Source organism: Bremia lactucae, linkage group LG3, assembly GCF_004359215.1.
Source record: "Bremia lactucae strain SF5 linkage group LG3, whole genome shotgun sequence".
Classification (NCBI taxonomy): domain Eukaryota; phylum Oomycota; class Peronosporomycetes; order Peronosporales; family Peronosporaceae; genus Bremia; species Bremia lactucae.
The window spans coordinates 4,890,410-4,912,839 of NC_090612.1; the positions used below are offsets into that span (position 1 = coordinate 4,890,410).

The window sequence follows — 22,430 nt, forward strand, 5'->3', positions numbered from 1 at the left end:
TGATCAAGATGAACCAGAAGGCATACATCAGGCGACTCTCGGAAAAGTATGGAATTAAGAATTGCAAGGACGTGCACGGTGAAGATGCCTGAAGAGGAAGCATTTGTACCGAGATTTCCGTATCGCGAACTGGTGGGTGCATTAATGTACATAGCGACTTGTACACGACCAGACATCGCGCATGCGGTTGGCGAAGTTGCCAAGTTCTGTGGGCGCTACGGGAAGTCACACTGGGTGGCAGCCAAACGAATTCTCAAATACTTGAAGACGACTAATGATATCAGCATTTTATTTAGCGGCGTTAACAAGGGAGAACTTATTGGATTTGCAGACGCAAACTGGGCAGGCGACTTAGACACGCGGCGTTCAACGACAGGATACGTGTTCTTCCTGAACGGCGGCACGATCTCATGGAATTCCAAGCGACAGCCAACCATTGCGACATCAAGCACGGAAGCAGAGTACATGAGTCTATACAGCGCAACTTAAGAGGCAGTCTGGCTTCGAAATCTGATAAAGGACTTGGAGTACAAGATTGATACGGCGACGACGATGTTTCAAGACAATCAAGGATGTATTGCGCTTGCCAAGAATCCTGTCTACCATTCGCGCATGAAGCACATCGACATCAAGTTCATTTCTTTCGTGACAAAGTGGCGAGTGAGGTAATTGCAGTGGAGTAAAGCCAACCGAAGAAATGATCGCGGACGGATTGACCAAGGCATTTCCAAGAGACAAGCACACCAAGTTTATCATGGGGCTCGGCATGGCAGCATAAGGGCATCACTTCGAGCGCACATCAAGGGAGAGTGTTGAAGATTGATGTGTCCATCGAAAGTGTTGCGCTTTATGCATATGCGTGTTTAAGGGATCGTATGACAAGAATTGTACAGAGAATTTAAATGTGGAAAATATCGTGTGTTGTGGCTCAGTCGGGTAAGGCATGGCGTTGCGTCCCACTGGTCACCGGTTCGATACCCGGTAACGACAAAAAGTAAAACGTTCGGGAATGCTTGGGATTCACCAGCACTGTACCGCCAGACAGTGACGTCCCCCATTTTATATTAGTCCACATATCTGGATAAGGGGGTGCAGCGAACGATAGGAAAGAATTAACGGTAGGATAAAGCTAACGGTAGGATAAAGTTAACGGTAAGATTGAGATAAACACAAAAATATAACTTACTTTCCGGTTTGCAATCTCGACCGTAAGCCCATCTTCAAGCTCATAGCGTTAACGTAAATCAACACTTTTGAGGCAGTTCGGGACCGTCGTTCGACGCTGGAGCGTCAGCAGCCTCGTTTAGAGAGCCAGATGGACATCCTGGTGAGGATGCAGCAGTCTGCGGTACGACCGCCTGTCTCGGCGCAAGCGCCTTCAAGTCCACGTGGGAAGGGTTTCGACATGGCTTAAGCAAGCCAACGTAAAACACTGGGTGTGTACGCAACTTGCTGGAAAGGCTTAGCGTATAAGCTAGGCCCTTCTTGGCCACTACCGTAAATGGCCCAATAAAGCGCGGGCGCAATTTGGTCTTGAAGACCGCGGAAACCAAGTTGGTAGGTAGATTTATAGCGTTTAGTATAACTTGGTCTCCGACCATGTAAGAATTAATCCAGCTTCTTTCTTTGGCATCTGCTTGTTCTTTTTGTTTGTCGTGGCTAGCAGCCATCGTATCCCTTACATGAAATCGCGTCGCGAGAAACTCGCTTACTTGTTTTCGAACGGTAACAGGGCTGATATCAGCATGCCTATCGGCCAATTCTCCCCCATCAAGCCCTAAACCACGCAGTGGTATCGTTAGTGGAACGCGCGGGTGGGTAAGACTGTTTATATAAAACGGAGTATAGCCTGTAGAGGCATAAACAGCGTCATTTAATGCAAATTCCACTAGGAACCGGCCAATCTACTATGGCTTTTACCTTAGCAGAATCCGCTCCAAGGCCTCGCTTTCCAATGAAGCATCCTAAAAAAGGAATTTCGTCTGCGCCAAAAATGCATTCAGATGCATTGGTATACAATTTATTTGTGCGCATGCACTCGAGCACTGCTCGCAAATGGTCTAAATGGTTTTCCATATCCGACCGACCCTGCTCCGCACAACTATGGACAAAAATGTCATCGAAATAAGTCTGAGCATAACCTCGATAAGGACGAAACAGTTTCGTCACAAGACGATTGAATGTTGCCGGGGCGTTGGAAAGCCCTTGTGGCATAACCAGCCACTCCCATAACATGCCACTTGGGGTGCTAACCGCTGTAAGTGGGATATCACTAGCTCGCATGAGCAATCGGTAGTAACCATCGACTAAGTCCATGCACTGTACATTGTACATCGCACCACATTATTCTAAAAAAAGCATCCTTTCTAGGAATGCGGGTTTGTGCTGGTATAGTGGCAGCATAAAGCTTATTATAAGCATGTACAATGCGCCATTTACCATTTGACTTTTTGACACAAAATGTCGGTGTCGAATGAGGAGATTTGCTCTCTCGTACCATTCCAGCCTCATGCTTAGCTCTGAAAAAATCGTCAATGACGTCACAATGCTCCCTTGGTAAAGGCCATTGTCTTGTGACACAGTATTTGGTTCCCGGAACTAAGTCAATTTCATGACAAACATCTCTATTCGGAGGTAAAATAGATTGTGGATTGTTACATACCACATCTTGGAATTCCTTAATTGAGGAATAAAAGGGATCCGTAGGATCTTTAAGGATCGATGACCCATTTCGCGCACTAAGTGCAGCTTTTTGTGTCATCCACGACATATTCGTCGAGAAGTGACGATGAGTTTAACTCAACCATAGGTCGAATGACCACCATTTCAGATAAGTCCCCAGCTTTTTTAAGGCTCGACCGCACTCATCAATAGACATTTCGTCTAGCTCTAAAAGAGCATGTAACGAGGGGATTGCCGCAAGGCTAACGTCCCCCTCAATGTTACCGGTTACGCCATTTACAAGCGTATGTACTTGCTACTTCGTATCACTTTGTGAGGGTATACACGCTTCGTGTCCACCCTGTGTTAGCGTGGAGACAATACGCCTCTTAGAGGCCGGGACATTGACGTTCCCGCGTTTTCCAGCCTGTATTGGTTCTACACAAGACATGGTGTCTGATTTGACATCTGACAAGGAGTTAGGTAATTCAACTTCCTTATCCAGCGAACATTTACGTGTCGCTTCACGTGCATTAGGAGGGCTTGACCAAAAATGCTCTGGCGAACTGCCAATAGTGTCACTATTGACACTCAGTATGGTGCCACCTCGGCCGACCTCACTCGGTGGACTTAGACGTGCCACTCCACGTATCTCAGGGATATTGCACCCTTGAGGTTCTGGCGAACCGCCAACAGTGTCACTACTGACACTCAGTATGATGCCACCTCGGCCGATCATACTCGGTGGACCTAGACGTACCACTCCACGTATCTCAGGGATATTGCACCCTAGATGATTCGGTTGTAGGCCAACAATGCTTTCAGCATTTAGTGAATCGTTATTATAACAAGTGTCACTCGACGGAGTACGTGCCGTTCCACTTATTTCTGCTGAGTCGGGCTCACAATAATGTTTTTAACATTAGAGTTTATTAACTCAATGATGCCAATGTCTAAAACACTGACAGACTCATTCAATGATCCGCGCCAATAGCGCTTTTGTTGCCTAGGAAAGGTGAGTTCATGACTCTCCAAAACTTTACTAGGAACATTGCGCGTGGCGCCTAAGTTCTTAGACCTCCAATCGATCCATGGTTCATGGTGTTCTAAGCAGGCCATACCAAGGATGAGATCATATCTCGAATCCAAATCAAGGACAAGACAGCGTTCCATACTATCAAAGTCCAGAAACTTTATATCTAAGTTCAATAAAACTTTGGGAACAGTGACACGGGTCCCAGTCGCTAAGCGAACAGTGATTGTATCACCTTAATGTGCTCTAAGCGCCTCAACGTGTTGTTGACTTCCTTGAAGGGAAAGGCGTCGAGCATAATTGCAAGACGCTCCTGATTCAATTAAAATTTACCACGGCTTATCAAACCCCTTTACAGTCGCATGAGCAATTAGCAAGCCAGACTTGTACTCTCGCCCCGTGCCATTGCGCACCGAGCTAATTGGGGCTAGGTTCTGTTTATTCTCACCTCCTTGTGGTTCAACAGAGCGTAGGTCTTCTCCAGTAGGGCGCCCCGCACCTACTGGGTATCGACGTTTTCCCGCACCGGACCAGATCTGTGGTGTAGGTCGGAGTTGGAGCTCTTTCGAGCTTTACGCGAATTTCGAAGAGGGCAGGCAGGCCGAAAATGTTTCGTGCTTCCGCACATATAGCATCTACGGATGGTATTATGCTGTTCCACAGCTTGGAGGGCCTCTTCTCCTTCCTCAACGAGGCTAAAATCCATAGGTTCCGCTCTATTAGACGGAACCAATGTGCTCGAAGAGTTTGTTTGGTAAACAGGCGTGCTAACGCGAGAAGACTTAAAGTCAAACTCGGCTAGCGCCATGAAAACTGCCTCTTCGAACGTAGCCGGATGAGGTCAGAACAATTCTGTCCGGGCAACGCCCTCGTTGAGCCCCCATAAAGATGGACACTACAATTGCTTCTTGCACCAGATCTTGATGCATCGATGCAATGAGAGATCTCAACTCCTGGACAAAGTCCCCTAGGGTTCTTTTACCCTGTCGAGTCGCTAGGAGCCGTGCTCGCAATCGAAATGCCTGATCAGGCGGTGCAAACATGCTCGTCATTTGCTGTTTCAGCGAATTTAATGAGGGAAAAGCGTTGTTAATGGACGTGCTGCACGATAGTGCCCACTCCATGGCTCTACCTCCAAGTTTGGAAATGGCCATAGCCACCTTTTGCCGTTCTGTTAAAAACAAGGCGGCAGGCTTAATCCAAATAGGGAGATTTTCTCCCTCTTTTCCCTCAAATGTTTTCACATTTACAGTTAGAGGGCGAGCCCTCGGCTCTGAGTCAGGTACAGAGATGAACCAGGTTGGCATAGATGCCGCGAAATGGTCCTGTACCTGACCGATCAGGGAGGCTTCGTACCGCATGAAGGCTTCAAGCCTTGCATGCAGGACCTCTGGTCCCTGGGAAATAATAAATTCCACGTGCTACCAGGTGTAGCGGAGCTACCTCGCTCCTAAAGTCAGAGGAAGACAGACTCAGAGAGTCACTTAGCTCTATTGAACTAATGGGCTTAACAACTCAGGGAGTCGTACAAGCTATTAAAGCTTAAGGAATCCTAGTTCAAGGGATTCGGGGGTTCGTAGAGCCAAGTGACAACTAGTGCTCAAGAGGATATACCTTAATAAGGCTTCTATCTCTTACAGATCAATGCGCAAGCCTTAGAAAGGCACTTGACGCTTTAAGATCAAAAGGGGAACTAACTTTATTTAAGTATCTAGATCTAAAAAAAACTTACCCTGGCTAATTAAAATAGATTTTGGCCGCCAGCTTTATATCTGGCGGCGACCTAATTTATTACCCATAATAAATGGGATATAAGTAACTTACTATTTTAAATTAGATATAAAGTATTTTACCCATAAAGTAAATGTTCCACAACAACGGTTCTCCAACCGATGTGTGCCTCATTACACAGCTAATCTGTCGCTTTTCGTGCGATTTTCTGAATAGCTGTCTTTTCCAACGGCTCTTTCCACTACCAGCAATTAAGTGCAAGCGCTCCTATCCTTAAGTTTCATGTGAAAAACAACACGTTTGAATAAGTTCAAGTATTAATGCAATAATGCGAGGCGAAACTAATTAAAGCTACGGAAGCTTATTTTCATTCTGATTTATCTAAGCGCCTCGCCTACCTTCGAGCTATTTTGGTATAACCAGAAAATATTGGACTTGATTTAATGACATGTTTGCGTTTGCGTCGCCTTTTAAGTACAATAAATCAAGTTGTTATCAGGTTACGAAACGCTGCTACAGTACACGGTAACGAAACTTGTTTTCTGCCAATGGCTTTCCAACTTGTACGATTTTTCAATAGATCCGCAACGAGTGGCGGTGGTGGGAGCTGGACCGGCTGGTTTATCCTTTGCATAAATCGCAGCGTGACTTGGCCATAACGTGACGTTCTTTGACAAGCATGACAGCATTGGTGAACAATTGAACATGGCCAAGATCATTCCAGGAAAAGAAGTGTTTCACGAAACGCTTCGTCACTTTGAAAAACAATTGAAGCTCACGGGTGTCACCGTGGTGCTTAACAGGTGCGTGGAGGCTCGAGAGGTGATCTTGATAAGGTCGTGGTAGCGTCTGGGGTACTTCCGCGTACCCTTGATCTCACAGGCGCAGATCATCCCAAAGTACTGAGTTACATTGACGTACTCAAGCATCAAACGCAGGTGGGCAAGAAGGTCGCAGTCATTGGGGCTGGAGGCATTGGATTTGATGTTTCGGAGTTTCTCACTCACACTAGCAAGTCGACGATCTTTAGTGCGATGCATTTGCGCGGGAGTGGGGCATTGATACGACGATCTCAGCACGTGGCGGTGTGGCAGGTATTGCGTCGACAGACCCGACATCAGACCACGAGGTCTATCTCTTCCAGCAAAAACGCACGAAACACGGCAAGGATCTGGAAAAACGACGGGCTGGATCCACCGTCTATCCCTCAAGCATCGCCACGTGAAACTGATCAATGGCGTCTCGTACAAGAAAGTCGATGACGCAGGACTGCACTACACAGATAAAGACGGGAAGACGCAAGTGTTGGATGTGGACAATGTGATCATTTGTGCAGGCCAAGTCCCGCTTCGTGAACTAGAACAGCCACTGATAGAACAAGGTGTGACTGTATTTCGGATTGGCGGAGCGGATGAAGCGGGCGAGCTCGACGCTAAGCGTGCAATTGATCAAGGTGCTCGCCTCGCTGCTACCATTGAAACAGCTACGCGTGGCGAGACGTTCGAAGCCAAGCCGACGTGGACTGCCAAAGCCATGGCGTGGGTGGCCAAGTTTCAGAACTAAACACGAAAACAAAATGGCCAATGCATTCCATTTTTACTCGATTTTTTGCCGTTTGGCCTGATTGAGCTCTTGAAAGAATGTTTGAATGTCTTCCTTCTTGACCGTCTTACCCGCGGCAGCAAAGCCCGCTAAATACTGTTGAAGAGTCTGCTTCATGCGACTGTAGCCCTTCGCAACTTCCACTTGTTGTTCGTGGGTCAGTCTAGTGGCAAACGCACGCTGCGCCATTTCTTCCCCCGACGCGCTTGTTCTCGCGCGAGCGCTGGCTTCGTACACGTGCAACGCGTCGTCGGGGTCGAGAAGAAACGCAATCTTGTGCTTTTCAAATAAACTGACACAGGACGAGCATTCACAGAGCTCCTTGCGCCAATCGCTCGACCAGAATGTCGGCACTACTGTCGTCAATCCCTTGTCTTTCAGTTGCCGCTGCTTGGAGTGTAATCTACAATCGATCACGTCGGTCGATAGAATGCTCGATTGATCGTCGACACCATTCTCTTCAGACGTCTGTACTGTGTAGGCCATTAGAAATGGATGCTCCTTCATACATGCAAGGCAAATGAATTCCTCAAAGCTTTCCGGAACAATCTTTGAGCTACATTCGACGTTTTGGTCCAAATTTTCAAAAATATGTTCTTCGTGTAACCAATCTTCACAAATTATGCATTGGACCATAACCTCGGGCGTCGTTCGTTCTGGATCGGGATACGGTCGGTGGCACTGGCAGTAGAGCCCTCCATAGTTCTGCGAGTACGTATTCCGGGCGTTCCTCGACGTCTTGTTTGCTTCTAAGTGGCAAGGATGATCTAGTAGCATCACACATACAAAGTTTGGTTTCATATATCGACACTTTGTGTGCAATCTTGACGTACTTGGAAGAAACGTTTCATTGCCACAGTCACAACGAAACGCACGCTTTGTATACAATTCCACAAGCTCATGGTCTTGATGGCAATGATACGTGCACGCGAGACACACTCCAGCGCGTGTCTGAGGATTTTCACGCGCGTCTGGGGTGCACGTCATACACGCAAAGACGGCTTGACGCATGTACCCCCTGGGATAGCTGCAATGCGTATCGCTCGCATCGCCTAGCACCGCATTGGCTGCCTCTGTCATCTGGTCATTGTGCTGAATCACATCCGACAGCGTCACGACTTCTTCTTCCTCGTCATTTATCGCCTGTAACTTGGTCACTTGGCGCTTATGACCATTCATCGCAATACGGATTCAGTGTTTCGACTCCAACAACAACGGGTCAAGTGATTGGTGAAAAGTCATCGCTTTTTGTCCAATTAGTTCGATACGCACGGATTGGCGGCACGGAAGGGTACACCATGGTGTTCTTTGTCTGCGAGAGCTGTAACGAGACGCTCAAGAAGAATAAAGTCGATGCACATGCAGGTCAATGTCGCAATTGCTGGGCTGTGAGCTGTGTGGACTGTAGCGTTGTGTTTGAGGGTAATGACTACGCGGCCCACACAAGCTGTATCTCCGAGGCCGAGAAGTATGAGAAAACACTGTGTCCGAGCCAAAAAGGCAAGAAACAGGCTCCCCAAGAGCGATGGATGGGCGTCGTACAGTCTGCGAAGTGTGTGGAAGATCCGACCGTGCAGGATGTGCTCACGCACATTGCTGGTTATGCAAACGTACCCCGTAAGAAGCACAAATTTATCAACTTTGTCACCAATAGTCTCGCGCTGCGCGACACGATGCTCGTTGAGAAAGCCTGGAGTATTTATGAGACGTCTTATAACGCATTAAGGCAAGAAGATAGCGCGACGGCGACGATCGGGGGCGCAAGTATCCAAAAGAAAAGATCATCTGAGGAGACGACGGAGGTACCTGCTAAAAAGAAAAGAAAGACGGCAGAGGAGTCGGTCAAGTGGATTCAGCTAATTAAAAGAGCGTTAAAGAGCGCTGGCAAGGAGATGGAGATGCGTGCATTGCGACAAACCTTGTTTAAGCAGATTCAGGCCCAAAAACTGTCGACAATGACTGGCAAGGAATTGAAAAAACGGTTCAAGGCTGCGATAACAGAGAGCGAGAAGTTTGCAGTAGTAGAGGTGGTACGATTAACGTAAGATCATACGAACAGGAAAGTTTTTTTCTACATATCTGAACACATGAGTGATAAGTTTGCAACTCAATTTGGTGTTTCCGACACACTCGGAAAGTTGCGAGATATAAGTCCGATCGTTTTAGGTGATTAATCACAGTAAAGAACTTTTAGATTGGAAAAGCTGAGATGCTGCATGAAGAACTCGCCACTGAGTTGTGTTTTTTTTGTGGTTTTTCGCGATAGAAAAGAAGCTAGTAATCGGACTACATTAAAAAAAATCATTAGTAACGTCCCCTTAGAAATTCCAGAAGGTGGGTCGCAATAAGCAACACTTGTTTTCTTGACATACAACGGGGTGTGAGAACTCGCATTGATGAATTCCTATCGATCGAGATACGTGCCTGTTGCTTCATTCACTTAAACGTTGTGGCCGAGCGTATCGAGAATCGATTTCCAGCGCACCGAGCTTTTTTCATATACAGAAGACTTCGAAACGAAAATGGTAGTAGTAGCTCTCAAATTTTGGACGATGGGAACATCTTCATATTGAGCTAAGATATTGCGCTCGGACTTTTCTTGCAATACTTACTTATCGCGCATCGCAGAGCCGATTGCCACGAGAAAATGAGCATATTTTTCTGTATAACGAGTGCGTAGTACCGAAATTTCACTGATCTGCTCGAGCTGTTCGCCTCGGTTGGCAGATGCGGCGAGAGAGACAGCATGTTTTAAAAGTGCTTCTACGGGCTCGTCAGCAGAAATTTTACAAACGAAATGAATTGATGCAGGCTCCAGTATTCGTTTTTTAAAGCCTCAAGACGCGAAAAAAAATTTACAGAAATTTTAGCTTATTGAGCTTAAATGTTTCTTCCAAGATCTTCGGAGAAAAAATCATATCGATCTCTTCTTTGGTCTTGGAAGTGTTTATCCACCTACGAATCCGACCGTTTCGCAGTGGTCTAGCAGCTCTTCATAAAACGGAAAGTCGGCTGCTTTGACAAGGAAGATGGTTAGCAACTGGTTGCCGTGGACATTTATTAGTGGTTGGATTGCAAATGTCGGATTTCTTATTTTCATTCTAATAATGATGGCGCAATACTCGACCCACGCTGGGAATCCACGGAAAAAATGGCCTCGTCGCTTAGGTGGAGGTTTAACATCTTAAACACTTTCTCCACGTCATGCTCCGCGGTCGCAAGCCGCTTGGCAACGTGCTTTCGAATGTCCAGTAATATTGTTTCGATGACTGGCTTGTTACTTTTAGATGTCATTGATCTTGTGTCCGTTAGAAAAAGTTGCATGAGATATGGTTCGTCAAAATGCTCGACTAAGATGTGAAGGTATTTGTTTTTAGATTCGGGATAGTTTTTCACGTAGTGGATCCGAAATCGCACCCAGTCGATATAGTCCGGGTGCATTAGAAGATCCGTTTTCACATCCTTCAATTTGTACATCTCAAAAACTACTGTTGTTGGAAACGTTTTACCCAGTCCTTCATCTGTGCGTTATTAGTTATAATGTCTAACGTGCTGGCAGCAGTAGCCGCATCAAATTTCAATGGTTCTTCGGTGCCGTTCTTGTTCGTGTCGTCACAAAATTTAAGACGAAACAACAGTGGGTTACTTTATGGGTAAAATACCTTTTTGTTTTATTCTAAATAATTAATCACTAAAGTCTTATTTATTATGGGTAACATATCGGCCAAAATCTTTTTTAATTTAGTTTTGGTAAGGTTTTGAGTTTAAAAAGCTCAGTTCCCCTTTTGATCTTACAGCGTCTGCTGTGGCTTGCGCATTGATGCAACAGTATATAGTTAGAAAGTTTTTTTTTTTCTCGTATCTACGAGAGAAAAAAAAAACTTTCTAACTATATACTGTTGCCACTTGTTCTACGAAACCCTGAATCCCTAGAACTGGAGTTATTGAACCTATTAGTTCAATACAATTAAGTGACTCTCTGAGTCTATAAGTCTTCCTCTGACTTAAGGAGCAAGGCACTTTCGCTACATCTGCTAGCACTCATAGTCAATCTACACCTGAATCTTTTTGACTTATCCTCTACGAAGATGGAGCACTTCCCTGAACTTTCGGGGGCGCGTCGTGTTGCTGTTGACAAGCTTAAATCTTTCTTTGGGCCGGATCATATATCCAGGGCCCGGAGGTTCGGGAAGCCAGGCTTTAAGCCTTAATGCAATATGAGGGTCCCCTCATAGGGCAGGTCCAAGACCACTTGGCGGCATCCATGCCAACTAGGTACATTCCTGTACCTGACTCCGTGCCCAAGACTCGCCCTCTTATTCTCAACATCCGTACATAAGAGGGCAAAGAAGGATAAAGTCTCCTTCTTTGGATCAGGCAAATGGACATGGCCATAACTTCGGCCATGGTCTAGATCGAGCAACAAAAGGTGGCTCTAGCCATTTCTAAGCTCGGTGGTAGAGCCAGTGAGTGGGACCTCTTATGAGCAATTCCATAGATGCCACTTTTCCTACATAAGAATCGTAAAAATGGGGATTAACTCGCCTGTCTGCGCAGCCTAATTAGGCTTTTCGAGTACGATAGCGAATTTTAGCGTCTCGTAAAGGTAATGTACTATGTTCAGGAGTTGAGATCTCTTAATGCTGCCATATAGCAAGTGTAACGGGGCACTACGACTTGTACTGCTTCAGTACAAATCCACTTCGCACTGCTTCAGTTGCGAGTGGTGCCTTACGTCACTTCACGTACACTAGTACGTGCAGAGGAAGACATCTCTTCAAGACAACTAACTTAAAGAGGGTTAAATGAAAACCTGTATTAATATAATTAAGTTTCTCTTCTTTCTATCTGTTGATGCTAACTTAATCATGAACTAATACTAAACATGTAATTGAAATCTTATCTGTCTCTCTCTCTTTGTTTACATTTACAGCTGATTAGTCTGCGGGATAATATATATAATGGCCTATACCTATTTATAAATAAGATTTCTGAACATTACTATCAAAAGTAATATCCTCCAAATATTATCTACCTTTAAGACAATATATTAATTAACAACCTTTAAGTGTTAATTTCATGTAACGATACACCCCGTTGCTTCACCTCCCTTAAACGACAATCACTCTGAGTGTCATTGGATGGAGTGGTCACTATGTGACCACTTAATTCAAATATGATGTTGATTGGTCAGAACCATCATTTTAAATTCCATCGCATGAAGAACAAATTCATGGGGGGTGCTGATAGTGCGGCGCCTTCGGCTGCGGTCCGTGCAGCCGCGGGTGACGCACTGTTATCTCTTGCGGCGACGGAACGTCTGCCGTAGTATCTTCTACTCGCGCAACACTAGATGTTGCTGGTGCACGTGGTGATTCACCACGTGAATACGACCCCTCTTTGGAGGTCGACTACGAATGCGAGTCGGACGAAATGGCCGACTCGGGGAGAATAGAGTAGTCGCCTGATATCCGTCAGGCGGCTGACTATGAGCCTTCGAAAGAGAGGGCTCATTCTGATAGACGAGTTAATAGTCTATTTGGTTCCGACGATGAGGATGATCCCTCATCGCCAGCACCGTATCCCGTGCCGTCACCCGCACATATTTCTGTGCATTGTGATGACGATGGCGTAATCCATCGTAATAAAAGTTCTTGTGGTACACCCGCTTCAGTGGGTACCACTCAGGGGAGTGAAGACAATAAAATATCTCATCTCGCCCCTGAAAAGAACCGTGGCTTTTGCCAGAACGGCTAATCAATAGCTTGTCTGGAGAGACAACTCCTCACAATAAATATCCCTTATTTATTGCGACAAAGCTATATGGCCTTGATCCCAGCGCGAAGAACTATCGCGCTGAGAAAGATTTTTATCTCGATGCTTTTCTTAAGCATCGATGGTTTAGTGACAACAATAAGCGAGATAAAGTCTCGCTTATGCAAGCCTGAGCGCGTTCATTCGCAATGTCAAAAACATTGGACGCGAAGCCTGGCTTCAACAACTTAACGCGAATTGCGTTAAGTTTGAGAAACGAACTCCAACCGGTGCAAAGTATAAATTGCATCGGTTGTCACGTGAGGCTGGGCTTCCATGCCTCACGCGGGGTGATTCCTGTCCGTGTTGTGTTGACAACTCGAAGACTGTAAAAGGGGATGTGTATCCCCTTTCTTCGCCCTGGGGAAGGGCTCGCATCTCTATTGAGATGTGGGATGCAATTGACGTTTTGCAATCGATCTACAAGCGCCAGGGACGCGTGTTTTCCGATCGGCCTATTGAACCATCGGGTGGGTCTTGTCATACTGACGGACGAAGCCCTCAACGTCAGCAACCAGCTGGGAACGAAGCTCCCAGCTGTCATGCGGAGGTGAAATAACCGCGCCAGCAAACAGATAACTCGTTCGCTGCCCCTTCACATCACGGTGGTTTTGAATACGTTCCACAAGGAAACGTTGACCACCGTGGGAATCCACCAATGGTTGTGGCGGCGAGAGAAAATTTGATCCAACCCATGTGTCGGATCTAGAGTCGAAGATCGATAAACTCGATCACTTCCTCCATGATATGGAGGTAGGACTTAATCACGAGCGCGATATGCGTCGCTTGTTAGAGCAGACGGTGCAGGCTCACCATATCGAACGGTTGGAAGACCGTTCGAAGAGTGCGTACTCCATGTTGAAGTACGAACGGAAATATCACGCTCTTCGTGATGAGCTGTCGTCCGCTCATCGCAGTTTCGAGGATCTTCTAAACCTGCATGAGAAACTCCAGATTCAACATGAGAATCTGGATCGCGATCACAAGAATCTTTTAAGGATTTTTGAAAAGGGTGGTCAGATCCGTCCTCGGAAGAAACCGCGTACTGTTGGTACGGGCGGAGCCGACCAACGTAAAACGTAGGATGCGTGCGCATCCTACGTGCCAATTCTATTGTGTACGCCTTGCCTCTGCGATGCAGTACACGGAAAGGCCCAATAAACTTGGGTAGTAGTTTACTGCTACCCACTTTAGTGGCTAAATGCTTAGGTAGGTTTACCGTAGAGAGTAGCACTAGATCATTAAGAAACGGAATGCAGACAAACATGGAAGAGCAAATGTTCATTCTTTAAATGAATGACCTAGAACTACTCTCTACGGTAAACTTACCTAAGCGTGTAGTTACTAATGTGGGTAGCAGTAAACTACTACCCAAGTTCATTGGGCCACTCCGTGTACTGCATCGCGGAGGCAATGCGTACCCAATAGAATTACAACATAGGATGCGTTTGCATCCTACGTTTTACTTTGGTCGGCTCCGCCCGTACCATCAGTACGCGGTTTCTTCCAAGGACGGATCTGACCACCCTTGTCAAGAATCCCTAAAAGATTCTTGTGGTCACGAACCAGATTCTCATTCTGGATCTGGAGATTCTCATGTCGGGTCCGAATATCCTCGAAACCGCGATGAGCTGACGACAGCTCATCACGAAGATCGTGATATTTCCGTTCGTACTCCAGCATTGAGTACGCGCTCTTCGGACGGTTTTCCAACCGTTCGATATAGTGAGCTTGCTAAGTGTTAAATTCATTTAACGACACCCCCCGTTACATCATTCCTCCCTTAAACGACAATCACTTTGAATGTTATTAAATAGAGTGGTCATTATAAGACCACTTAATTGAAAACGATGTTGATTGTCAGAACCATCATTTTCAATTATATTGCATGGTTAACGAGTCCATGCGGTGTGTGAATAGTGCGGCGCCTTCGGCTGCGGTACATGCAGCCGCGGGCGACGCATTATTGTCTCTTGCGGCAGATGTTTTGTCTGCCGTAGTATCATCTTCCCCCACAACACAAACTGTTGCGGTCTCCAGTGCCGTCACCCGCACTTATTTCTGTGCGTGGTGATGACGATGGCGTAAGCCATCGTAATAACAGTTCTTGTGGTACCCCTGCTTCAGTGGGTCCCACTCAGGGGAGTGCAGACAATAAAATGTCTCGTCTTTCCCCTGAGAAAAAGCCGTGGCTTTTGCCGAACGGCTAGTCAGTAGCTTGTCTGGAGAGACAACTCCTCACAATAAATATCTTTTATTTATTGCGACAAAGCTACATGGTCTTGATCCAGCGCGAAGAACTTTTGCGATAAGGAAGATTTTATCTCGATGCTTTTCTTAAGCATCGATGGTATAGTGGCAACAACACGCGAGATAAAATCCCGTTAATGCAAGCCTGGAGCGCATTTTTTTCCCAATGTCAAAGACATTGGATGCGAAGCCTGGCTTCAAAGTCCTAACGCGATTTGCGTTAAGTTTGAGGAAAGAACTCCAACCGGTGCAAGGTTTAAAATTGCATCGGTCGTCTCGTGAGGCACGACTTCCATGCCTCACGTGGGGTGATCCGTGTCCATCTTGAGTCAACAATACGAAACGTGAAAGGGGATGTTTACTCCCTTTCATCACCCTGGGGAAGGGCTCGCATCTCTATTGAGATGCCGATGCGATTGACGTTTTTTGCAATCGATTTACACGCGCCAGGGGCGCGCGTTTTTCAATGGACCCTCTAATCCATCTGATGAGTCTCGTTATACTAACGGACGAGGCCCTCAACGTCAACAACCAGCTGGGAACGAGGCTCCCATCTGTCATGCAAAGCTGAAAAACCGCGCTTGTTAACCAGATAACTCGTTCGCTGCCCCTTCACATCACGGTGGCTTTGAATACGTTCCACAAGGAGCCGTTGGCCACCGCGGAACTCCACCAAAGGTTGTATTGGAGGAGGTAAAATTAGATCCGAACCCTGTGTCGGATCAAGAGTCGAAGATCAACAAATTCGACCGCTACCTCCATGTATTGGAGGATGGTCTTGAACACGCGCGGTAAGCGTCACTCATTGGAGTAAAGCTTGTTAATTAATATATTATCTAAAAGGTAGATAATATTTGAAAATATTACAACCCATAGTAATATTCGGAATGCTTATCCATTGGTAGATACAGGCCATTATATCTACTTGCTCCGCGGTCCAGTCAGCACGGGACGCGCGCAAAGAGAGAGACAGATTAGATTTTATTTCATGTTCTGTATTAGTTTATAATTAAGTTAGTAGTAAATAGATAGAAACAGAAGAGCTTAATTATATTGAATACAGTTTACTTTTAACCCTCTTTAAAGGAAGTGTATTAAAAAGAGTCTTCCTCTGCACGTATTAGTGCACGTAAAGTGACGTGAGGCAACCACTTGCATTGAAGCAGTGCGAAGTGGACTTGTACTGAAGCAGTACAAGTCGGCAGTGCCCGGTTAACACACCCTTACTTTTGATTTTTTTTCCCTAAAATAAGCAATTAATAAGCTTAACAAATAGGGCATGTCATAGTTGCGAGGTATTTCGTGCAATGGCCGACGTTAGCGTTCGCTATGCTTGCAAATGTGGACACCTGGCGCCCGTAAGTTTACTCTTTTACAGTGAAACGCGTCAAAAACTGGTGTGTCGTCTACCACAATGCAGCGTGGAGGAGTTTGAATCTTTCTACTGTGGAAATTTACTGGTAAATATGCCATCAAAGGAAGCATCCATGTATCAGAACCGCTCAAGCCGATGCTTTAGTTGCCCCACGTGCCAGACAATACTTTCCACGGCATTTCACGAAAGCTGTCAGGGCTACTTTCTACTGTGTGCGCACTGCCGCTGGGACTCTTATGAGCTAGAATGGGTAGACGATGACCCGGACGCGTTGATTATGGCAGCTATCACTCGCGAGCGTCAAGCGGTTCACGAAGATGTATTTCAGGCATTGCAGTCGTATTACATAACTCCCTCGGTATCTTTGGCTAGTGGAGGCAACGCTGCAACGATGACATCATCTTTTAAAAATGCCTTTGGGCGTGGTAGCTCACTTCAGGCGCTTGCGGACTCAATGAAAGAGCTTCAGCGTGAGAACCACATCAAAAAGTTTAAATATAAAAGACTGGTTGCAATGGGAGGATGGAAGTACGATCAGGCGCTGAATAAGTTGCAGGAGAAGGAAATGAGGCTGATTGAGAACAGACTCGAACATCAATGGCCCGAGTTAAAAAAGCAGCTTGCGGTACTTCAAAACGAAGGGGCTTCTTGGAAGGAAGACACACCAGAGATGACGCGTAAAATGTTGAAAGTTCTTTCGCAAAAATGTGAAATGGGCGAGGTGTCGACGCTGCACCAGCGGCTGCAGAACCCGTTAAATCAGTCACGGGACGTGAAGTTGCTTACCCCTTATCGGCCACTGCTGCGCGCAAAGCGCGCTTGGCGTTGTGCCGAGTCGATTAAACATGGCACGGCTGGTATTCTTGTAAAGCCCCAGATCAGTCCTATGAGTGGCGATAGCTCGTTACCCGTATCTGCGTCTTGGTTTAAGAAAGCTAATTTAGCCGCATATCACGTGCCCATTGTTACCTTCCAGCGACTACCATACCGTGTTGAAGGTACTGGAAATCTGGAATGCGTTCTTTTTGTGGAAAATCCACTTGATGATGCAATCCGCATCACTTTTCGCTCTGCTTCTGCAAATTTGGGAGCTGGTGGTGATATACGTGAGAATGGACAGGTATACTTTTTGTTGACATAAATAATTTGCTATTCTTTGGATTTCATTTGTGTTTGATTAGGTTTTACTGCAAGATTTGACTCCAATTATTGTTGGCCCTTATGAAGACCCAACTCTTGCGGATGCTTTCATTCAAGAGGAGTTGCCATACGGTGCTAATGGTGATATTCCCAACGCGATTCTGCTTCAAGCTGCCCGAAATTATATTAAGATAAAACTCTCGGTAAGCTTATTTCTTACGATGTTATGCGTAACTAATTGCTTTTACATTGTATAATTACGATTCGCTGCCACTGGCAGCTCTTGATAAAACCTGTTGATTCGATCTCAATTATTTCTGCACGATTCATTATGGACACAGAAAAGTTTGATGAAGACGCGCATGAAGTGATTGAAAATTCACTTCTTACTGTCCCAGTTGTTATTACGGCCCCAATGCCGTCATAGCTGAGTTGTGTGGCCGGGTGTGCAACTCGCTATGATAGTACGTTATAAATTTTGGCTGTAAGACGCCTTTATTGGGATAATTAGACATTTTATTACATTTAAGCTGCTTAAATCGGCAGATCTATAAAGGCGGCAAAATTGTCGTACTGTATCAAAAAGAACGAGCTGTGAATTCACGCGTTTTGCGCTTTTTTTTAAAAAGTCATACCCTGGTAGGCAAGCTCAAGCCTAATACAAATTTAGACAAAGATATAGCAAATGATGCAACCTTCCTTCCAGCTATTCACTACTGAAAAATTCTCACACTGTAACCGACATCCGCAATAGGAGGCATGGATATTGTAGCGGAGCTACCTTCGCTCCTAAAGTCAGAGGAAGACTTTCAGACTCAGAGAGTCACTTGGTTCTATTGAACTGAAGGCACTTAACGCTTTAAGATCAAAAGGGGAACTGCACTTTATTTAATTATTAAAATCTAAAAATCTTATACTAGGTAATTAAAATAGATTTTGGCCGCCAGATTAATATCTGGTGGCGACCACATTTGTTACCCATAATAAATGGGATCTAAGAAACTAACTATTTTAAAATTAGATAAAAGGATATTTTACCCATAAAGTAAATGTACCATAACAACGGTTCTCCAACCAATGTGTGCCCCATTACACCCTCCCCCATCAGACTGTTGACACCGAGTGACAACATTCGCTTCATTTCCTCTTTGAGGTTGGAATCTAAACAGCTAACCGTTTGGTTGTGCTTTCCATTCCTTTGTCTAATGACAATCAAGCGTGAGTCACAGACTCTAAGCACCTTCATCGACAATGAGGGAATGGTGGACTTTGAAAGTCACTCTTAATCAGAGGTGGAGGAAAAGAGCGGCGTTCGCTTACGCTTTCTCCTCCGGACGAACGTTGGCGAGCCCCGAATCCGTTCCCAGAACGTGGTGCCGCTGGTGTCTTAACTGCATTGAGCAGGACACGGGACCCTGAGTCCAACCTTATTACGAAACCGCTCGATGAAGAGCAAGAGCCGATAATCCTCATAGAGGAAAAGGCTCGTCGTCGAGCTGCCAAATAGCAAAAGCTGAGGCTCATAGTGAATATAAATTCATTCCGCTTAGTGCGGACGAGCGTCTCAAAGAGATAGCGGGTCATAGCTTGGCCATCTGGATCTCTGGTGACCCGGCGACGACGCCGGAGGAGATCGCTGCTCGCGACGCTCTTCATGAGCAATACCTTACGCCGAAGGTAATGACGCGAAGCCAGTTTCTGACGCGTTTACGTGATCAAGCCCGTGGGGCTACGGGCAATCTTGCCGAAGAGGTACCTTGAACTCCCAAGAGTTTTCAGAAGAGGGGTACCCTAGCCACTTCACCAGATACTGGTATTAGCCCTTACGACGACGTCGCTTTGAAAGTTTCTCCACATGAAACTGAAGGTTCCCCCGCGCATCAAGCAGCGCGGGAGGGGGCCGAAATTTCGGCGGAAGCATTTGATGCTCTGCGGCACGAGGTGCAACTTCTTCGTGAGGTCCTTGTTCGGGTTGAGAGCTCTTTTGAGGCGGTTCGGGACCGTCTTTCGACGCTGGAGCGTCAGCAGCCTCGTTTAGAGGGCCAGCTCGATATCCTGGTGAGGATGCAGCAATCTGCGGCACGACCGCCTGTCTCGGCGCAAGCGCCTCCAAGTCCACGTGGGAAGGGTCCCGATATGGCTTAAGCAAGCCAACGTAAAACACTGGGTGTGTACGCAGCTTGCTGGGAAGGTTAAGCGTATAAGATAGGCCCTTCTTGGCCACGACCGTAAATGGTCCAATAAAGCGCGGGCGCAATTTGGTCTTGAAGACCCCGGAAACCAAGTTGGTAGGTAGGTTTTTTTAGCGTTTAGTAACACTCGGTCTCCGACCATATAAGAATTAATACAGCTTCTGCCTTTGGCATCCGCTTGTTCTTTTTGTTTGTCTTGGCTATCAGCCATCGGATCCCTTACATGTCTTAAGACACTAAATCGCGTCGCAAGAAACTCGCTTGTTTGTTTCCGAACGGTAACAGGGCTGATTTCAGCAAGTCTATCGGCCAATTCTCCCTCACCAAGCTCTGAACCACGCATTTGTATCGTTAACGGAACACGCGGGTGGGTAAGACCGCTTATATAAAACGGAGTATAGCCGGTAGAGGCATGAACAGCGTTATTTAACGCTAATTCCACTACTGGGAGCATTGAGCTCCAGCGCTTTGGTGTCTGACACAAAACGCTGCGTAAAACGTCTTTAATGACGCGATTGACACGTTCGGTTTGACCATCAGTCTGCGGATGGTCCGCAGTGGACATATCCAATCTGGTGCCAAGCACTCGGAAAATTGATTTCCAGAATTTACCCGTGAAACGGGGATCCCGATCAGAGACAATTGCCACTGGCAAACCATGTTGTCGAAGCACGCGATCGATAAACAGCTTAGCTGTACCCTCTCCGTCAATGGAATACGGCACGGCCGCTAAGTGAGCCATTTTGCTTAAACGGTCAACAAAGACCACTTTACCGGAGTTGCCGGCTGAATCTTTGGGCAGCCCAAAAACAAAATCCATAATAATGGACTCCCAGCATCCTATGGGGACGGGAAGACTCGCCAGTGGCGCAGCAGCATGTGCCGAGGGTTTGACCCGTTGGCACGTTTCGCATGTGCGAGCATATGTGCTGACCCATTTATAAAGTTTGGGCCACCAATAACTCGGGCTGATAGAGCCGTAGGTCTTTTCTCTACCGAGATGACCACTAAGGACAGTATCGTGTGCCTCATAGAAGATCCGGTACTTTAAATCCTCATTATGAGGAACAACGACACGCGGAGGGTCCGCGATGTCTGTCCAATAAAGCAACAGGTTGTTATTGATAGAAAATCGATGTAACCTTGCACGCAAACGTGCCGGTAATTTAATACCCGAATCCAAGTTCTTTAAGGCTCGTAGCAGAGCTAGGCACTGTTCATCCTTGGCGTAAGCCGAACGGATTAATTCAGGAATAGGTGACGAGATAGTCATGAAATGAAATACCTCATAATCTGACCTGCTCGATAACGCATCGGCCAAAGCATTTTGCTTGCCGGGGTTTTACTTCACGTCGAAGTTGTATTCCGCAAAAAAGGATAGCCATCGGGCCATTCTCTGTGAGATATGGGGCGACTTAATTGCCGTGCGTAACGACGCGTGATAATATAAAGCACAAACGGCTTAGAGCCGAGCAGATGAACTCTGAATTTGACGAGAGCATACTTCATAGCAAGTAACTCTTTGTCATGAACTGGGTAGTTCTTTTCCGCAGCTTTAAGCTGTCTAGACTTTGAACGCAATAACACGTTCATGCCCATCAACATCTGTTTGTAACAGAGCACTGCCAATGGCAAAATCTGATGCGTCACAGACGACACTGAAAGGCCAATTTGGGTTTGGCAGTGCCAGAATCGGGGCATGGATAAGACTATCCTTAACTGCTCGAAAAGCATTATTTTCGGTGCTAGTCCAGCACCATTCTGTATCCTTTTTAAGGAGATTAGATAATGGCCTAGCCATATCAGCGTAATTTTCGCTATTTTTGTGTAAATAATTGGCGAGACCCAGCCACTTACGCAAATCCTTTTGGTTTTTAGGAACCGGCCAATCTACTATGGCTTTTATCTTAGCGGGATCCGCTTTAAGGCCTCGCTTTCCAATGAAGCATCCTACAAAAGGAATTTCGTCTGCGCCAAAAATGCATTTGGATGCATTGGCATACAATTTGTTTGTGCGCATGCACTCGAGCACTGCTCGCAAATGGTCTAAATGGTTGTCCGTATCCGACCGACCCTGCTCCGCATGACTATAGACAAAAATGTCATCGAAATAAGTCTGTGCATAACCTCGATGAGGGCGAAACAGTTGCGTCACTAGACGATTAAAGTTGCCGGGGCGTTGGAAAGCCCTTGTGGCATAATCAGCCACTCCCATAACATGCCGCTTGGGGTGCTAACCGCTGTAAGCGGGATATCACTAGCTCGCATGAGCAATTGGTAGTAACCATCGACTAAGTCCAATGCACTGTACATTGTACATCCCGCCATATTGTTCTGCAGAACATCCTTTCTAGGAATGGGGGTTTGTGCTGGTATAGTGGCAGCATTAAGCTTATTATAAGCATGTCCAATGCACCATTTACCATTTGGCTTTTTGACACAAAATGTCGGTGTCGAATGAGGAGATTTGCTCTCTCGTACCATTCGAGCCTCGTGCTTAGCACGGAAGAATCGTCAATGACGTCACACTGCTCCCTTGGTATAGGCCATTGTCTTGTGACACAATATTTGGTTCACGAAACTAAGTCAATTTCATGACGAACACCTTTATCCGGAGGTAAAACAGATGGTG

At 46.1% G+C, this 22,430-nt stretch overlaps 4 protein-coding genes across 4 annotated transcripts; 1 reads left to right on the forward strand and 3 right to left on the reverse strand.

The window, feature by feature from the left end:
• Positions 1-7,021: 7,021 nt before the first annotated feature.
• CCR75_003452 (uncharacterized protein) lies at positions 7,022-8,206 on the reverse strand (the record flags this gene model as incomplete). Its single annotated transcript, XM_067961546.1, has 1 exon — positions 7,022-8,206. The coding sequence occupies one exon, from the start codon at positions 8,204-8,206 to the stop codon at positions 7,022-7,024; it is 1,185 nt and encodes a 394-aa protein (XP_067817387.1).
• A 991-nt stretch (positions 8,207-9,197) lies between these two features.
• On the reverse strand, positions 9,198-10,113 carry CCR75_003451 (uncharacterized protein; the record flags this gene model as incomplete). Its single annotated transcript, XM_067961545.1, has 2 exons — positions 9,400-10,113; positions 9,198-9,313 (listed from the first exon to the last, which is right to left on the reverse strand). The coding sequence occupies exons 1-2, from the start codon at positions 9,461-9,463 to the stop codon at positions 9,198-9,200; spliced, it is 180 nt and encodes a 59-aa protein (XP_067817384.1). The 5' UTR covers positions 9,464-10,113.
• Positions 10,114-10,123: 10 nt separating this feature from the next.
• On the reverse strand, positions 10,124-10,504 carry CCR75_003450 (uncharacterized protein; the record flags this gene model as incomplete). Its single annotated transcript, XM_067961544.1, has 1 exon — positions 10,124-10,504. One exon carries the CDS (start codon positions 10,502-10,504, stop codon positions 10,124-10,126), a length of 381 nt encoding a protein of 126 aa, XP_067817385.1.
• A 5,894-nt stretch (positions 10,505-16,398) lies between these two features.
• On the forward strand, positions 16,399-18,351 carry CCR75_003449 (uncharacterized protein; the record flags this gene model as incomplete). Its single annotated transcript, XM_067961543.1, has 3 exons — positions 16,399-17,586; positions 17,648-17,809; positions 17,887-18,351. The coding sequence occupies 3 exons, from the start codon at positions 16,399-16,401 to the stop codon at positions 18,031-18,033; spliced, it is 1,497 nt and encodes a 498-aa protein (XP_067817493.1). The 3' UTR covers positions 18,034-18,351.
• Positions 18,352-22,430: the final 4,079 nt, after the last annotated feature.